General features: G+C 58.8%; 2 protein-coding genes across 2 annotated transcripts in view, besides 4 other annotated features; one reads left to right on the forward strand and one right to left on the reverse strand.

Annotated features, from left to right (window-relative positions):
• Tco025E_03851 (uncharacterized protein) overlaps window positions 1-31 on the forward strand; it is a gene marked incomplete at both ends in the record, with an annotated part of 567 nt that extends 536 nt beyond the window's left edge. The window contains one exon of the mRNA XM_029370768.1: window positions 1-31. This exon is cut by the window's left edge and continues 536 nt beyond it. Coding sequence (XP_029229151.1) covers window positions 1-31 — 31 coding nt within the window.
• A 676-nt stretch (window positions 32-707) lies between these two features.
• Window positions 708-1,457, reverse strand: Tco025E_03852 (uncharacterized protein; the record flags this gene model as incomplete). The annotated part of the gene is made up of 1 exon (XM_029370769.1): window positions 708-1,457. The coding sequence occupies one exon, from the start codon at window positions 1,455-1,457 to the stop codon at window positions 708-710; it is 750 nt and encodes a 249-aa protein (XP_029229152.1).
• Window positions 1,458-1,568: 111 nt separating this feature from the next.
• Window positions 1,569-1,615: a microsatellite.
• Window positions 1,616-1,770: 155 nt separating this feature from the next.
• Window positions 1,771-1,833: a sequence feature (G-rich).
• A 94-nt stretch (window positions 1,834-1,927) lies between these two features.
• Window positions 1,928-1,956: a microsatellite.
• Window positions 1,957-1,994: 38 nt separating this feature from the next.
• Window positions 1,995-2,019: a microsatellite.
• Window positions 2,020-2,277: the final 258 nt, after the last annotated feature.

The following is a 2,277-nucleotide window of genomic DNA, read 5'->3' on the forward strand; positions in this document are numbered from 1 at the left end:
GCAACGCAGGTTTTACTTCGGCCCACGATGACCGCCTTTGCGCTTTCTCAGCAATACTCTTAACTCCCCTTGTATACTTTGCCCGTCCCTTTTTTTCTCTCTCTGTATATGTAGGTATATAGAGGTTTTTTTTTCCTGTTTATAAAGGTGTATGCAGTTTTGCGGCCCGACTTTTTGTGGTGTTTCCTCCGCGTGTTCCAGTTGGATGAATCCGGGCGTCACGAGTGCCACGAAACCCAACAGAGCCTTGGAGGCCTCACTGTGACTACCTATTCCGTCTGCGCGGCTGTGTTGTTGCTTGCCCCCGTTGTTATCTTTGCTGTAGGGGAGGCGGAGAAGACGGCGAGAGGGGTGTGTTTTGTCGTGGGTGAGATCGCATGCGCAGGAGCTGCGTGTGTGTCTCGAGGAGAGTGAGTGAATGATGGAGGGGAGGAGGCGCAGCAGGGGCACATGTGTGTGGAGAGCCAACCACCGTCGTGCGCACACGCAGCACACGCAACGGCCTCTTTTTTCATGTTAGCAGTGAATCGAAAGAACACCTTGCTTTTACTTGTCTTTTTTTTTTGCTTTTCCTTTCGTTTTTGTTTGTTAAACGGAGCATTCGTACACTGTTTTACTGCAGCGAAAATGAAACAGCACGGTGGGGGGTTGTGAGGTGGGGGGATGGGGGCCAACGTTGCTGCCGCCCACAGCGGCCGCCTTTATGTTTACTGACTAGCCGTGGCCCGTTTCTTTGCGCCTGCCCTGCCGCCGGACTTCGCTAGGCGCGTGGGTGGGGTGTTGGACAGCCGCTTTGCCTTCTTGGTGCCGGAAACCTGCACGACGCGGCTGGCGCGCTGGGCGGACCCCGTCATGCTGCCTATGCGCTGAGGCGCCGCTGCACGTGCCGTGGCCGCTTTGCCCTGCGGCTGCTGCTCCGTCTCCGCCGCGGCGTCGTTGCAGCCAAAAACAAACTCCTCCATTTCGTCACCGTCGGTGTGGGACGCCTCCGCTGCGCTGGCGCCGTGGTCCACGCGAAGGCGCCGCTCTTCCCCCTGCGGCGCGTGCTCGACGTCCTTCACGGTGAGGGCGTGACCGGCGACCGGCGCGGCGGCGTCGAGCAGCTCAAACTGCTGCGTCATCGGGTGCGGCGCGTTCGGGTCGCTCTTGCCGTGAAAACACGTCTGCGCGGGCCGCAGCTGCAGCGGCTTGTTGAAGTCCAGCGACTCGCGGAGGATGTCGTGAAAGTTGTTGTTTGGCCCTTTGCAGTTCTGCGGCACATTCATGTCCATTTCGGGGTTCACGAAGTGGAAGCGGGTCTCGGGGTCCTCCATCGGGACCGCGCTCAGGCCGCCCTGCGCCGCAAGGCGGAGTTTGTCGTTCAGGCGCCCCACACGCTTCTCTACGACGGCGGCCACCTCCTGCGCGCGCTGCCGCTTGTGCAGCTTCTTCCACTTCGAGCGCGAAGACTTCGCCATGACGCGCCGCCCCTGCCGCCGCTTGTCCTCCGCGTTGTGTGTGCGTAAGCCGCTGCTCTGGGCGTGGGCGCGGCAGGGGGGAGTGCGCACGCAAAGAGACAAATAATTTAAAAAAGAAAAGAAAAGGCAAGAAAAAAAAGAAAACAAAAATAAAGAAAGACACGACGTCAACTCTCCCCCCTCCCCCCTCCCCACCGCCACCGCCACGCGGCGGGAAGGAAAAGAGGGGAGGAGGAAAACAAACAGTGTGAGGGGCGGCCGCCGCGCTCCGCCTTCCGCCGCGGCAACGGCAGGGCTGCTTTTGCGTATGCGTGGGAGGGAAAGAGAGAATGAAAGAAGGAGAGAGGGAGGGGTGGGCGGGAAGTGGAAAGGAGGGGGCCCACGCATGCGGGGCGCTTAGGCGTGTGCGGGGAGGCGACAACACTTGCGGCGGCGCGGAAACACCCCGCAGGAAACAACAACAACGCCGCCAAACCAAACAAACAAACAAACTAAAAAAGGCGGAGGGGAAAGAGGCAACGCAAACCGCCGGCAAAGACAACAACAACAACAACAACAACAATACACACACACAGAGAGAGAGAAGGAAAAAAAAAGAGGCAGAACTACGACCCGAGCTTCGCGCTTTTCTCCTGCGGGGCGGCAGAAGCAACACGCACGCACAAAACGCAATCAAACGAAGACGCGGGTGGTGGTGACGGGCGGCGGGCGGCGGGGGTGAAGGGAGGGGCGGCATCGCCGTGCCAAGAAAAAAAAGAGGTAAAAAAAACGAAAAAGCAAGCACCCGAAGGCTAAAGCACCGAACTTACATATTTGTTTA

This window comes from Trypanosoma conorhini (genome assembly GCF_003719485.1).
Source record: "Trypanosoma conorhini strain 025E chromosome Unknown Tco_14.4_contig_00183, whole genome shotgun sequence".
NCBI lineage: Eukaryota > Euglenozoa > Kinetoplastea > Trypanosomatida > Trypanosomatidae > Trypanosoma > Trypanosoma conorhini.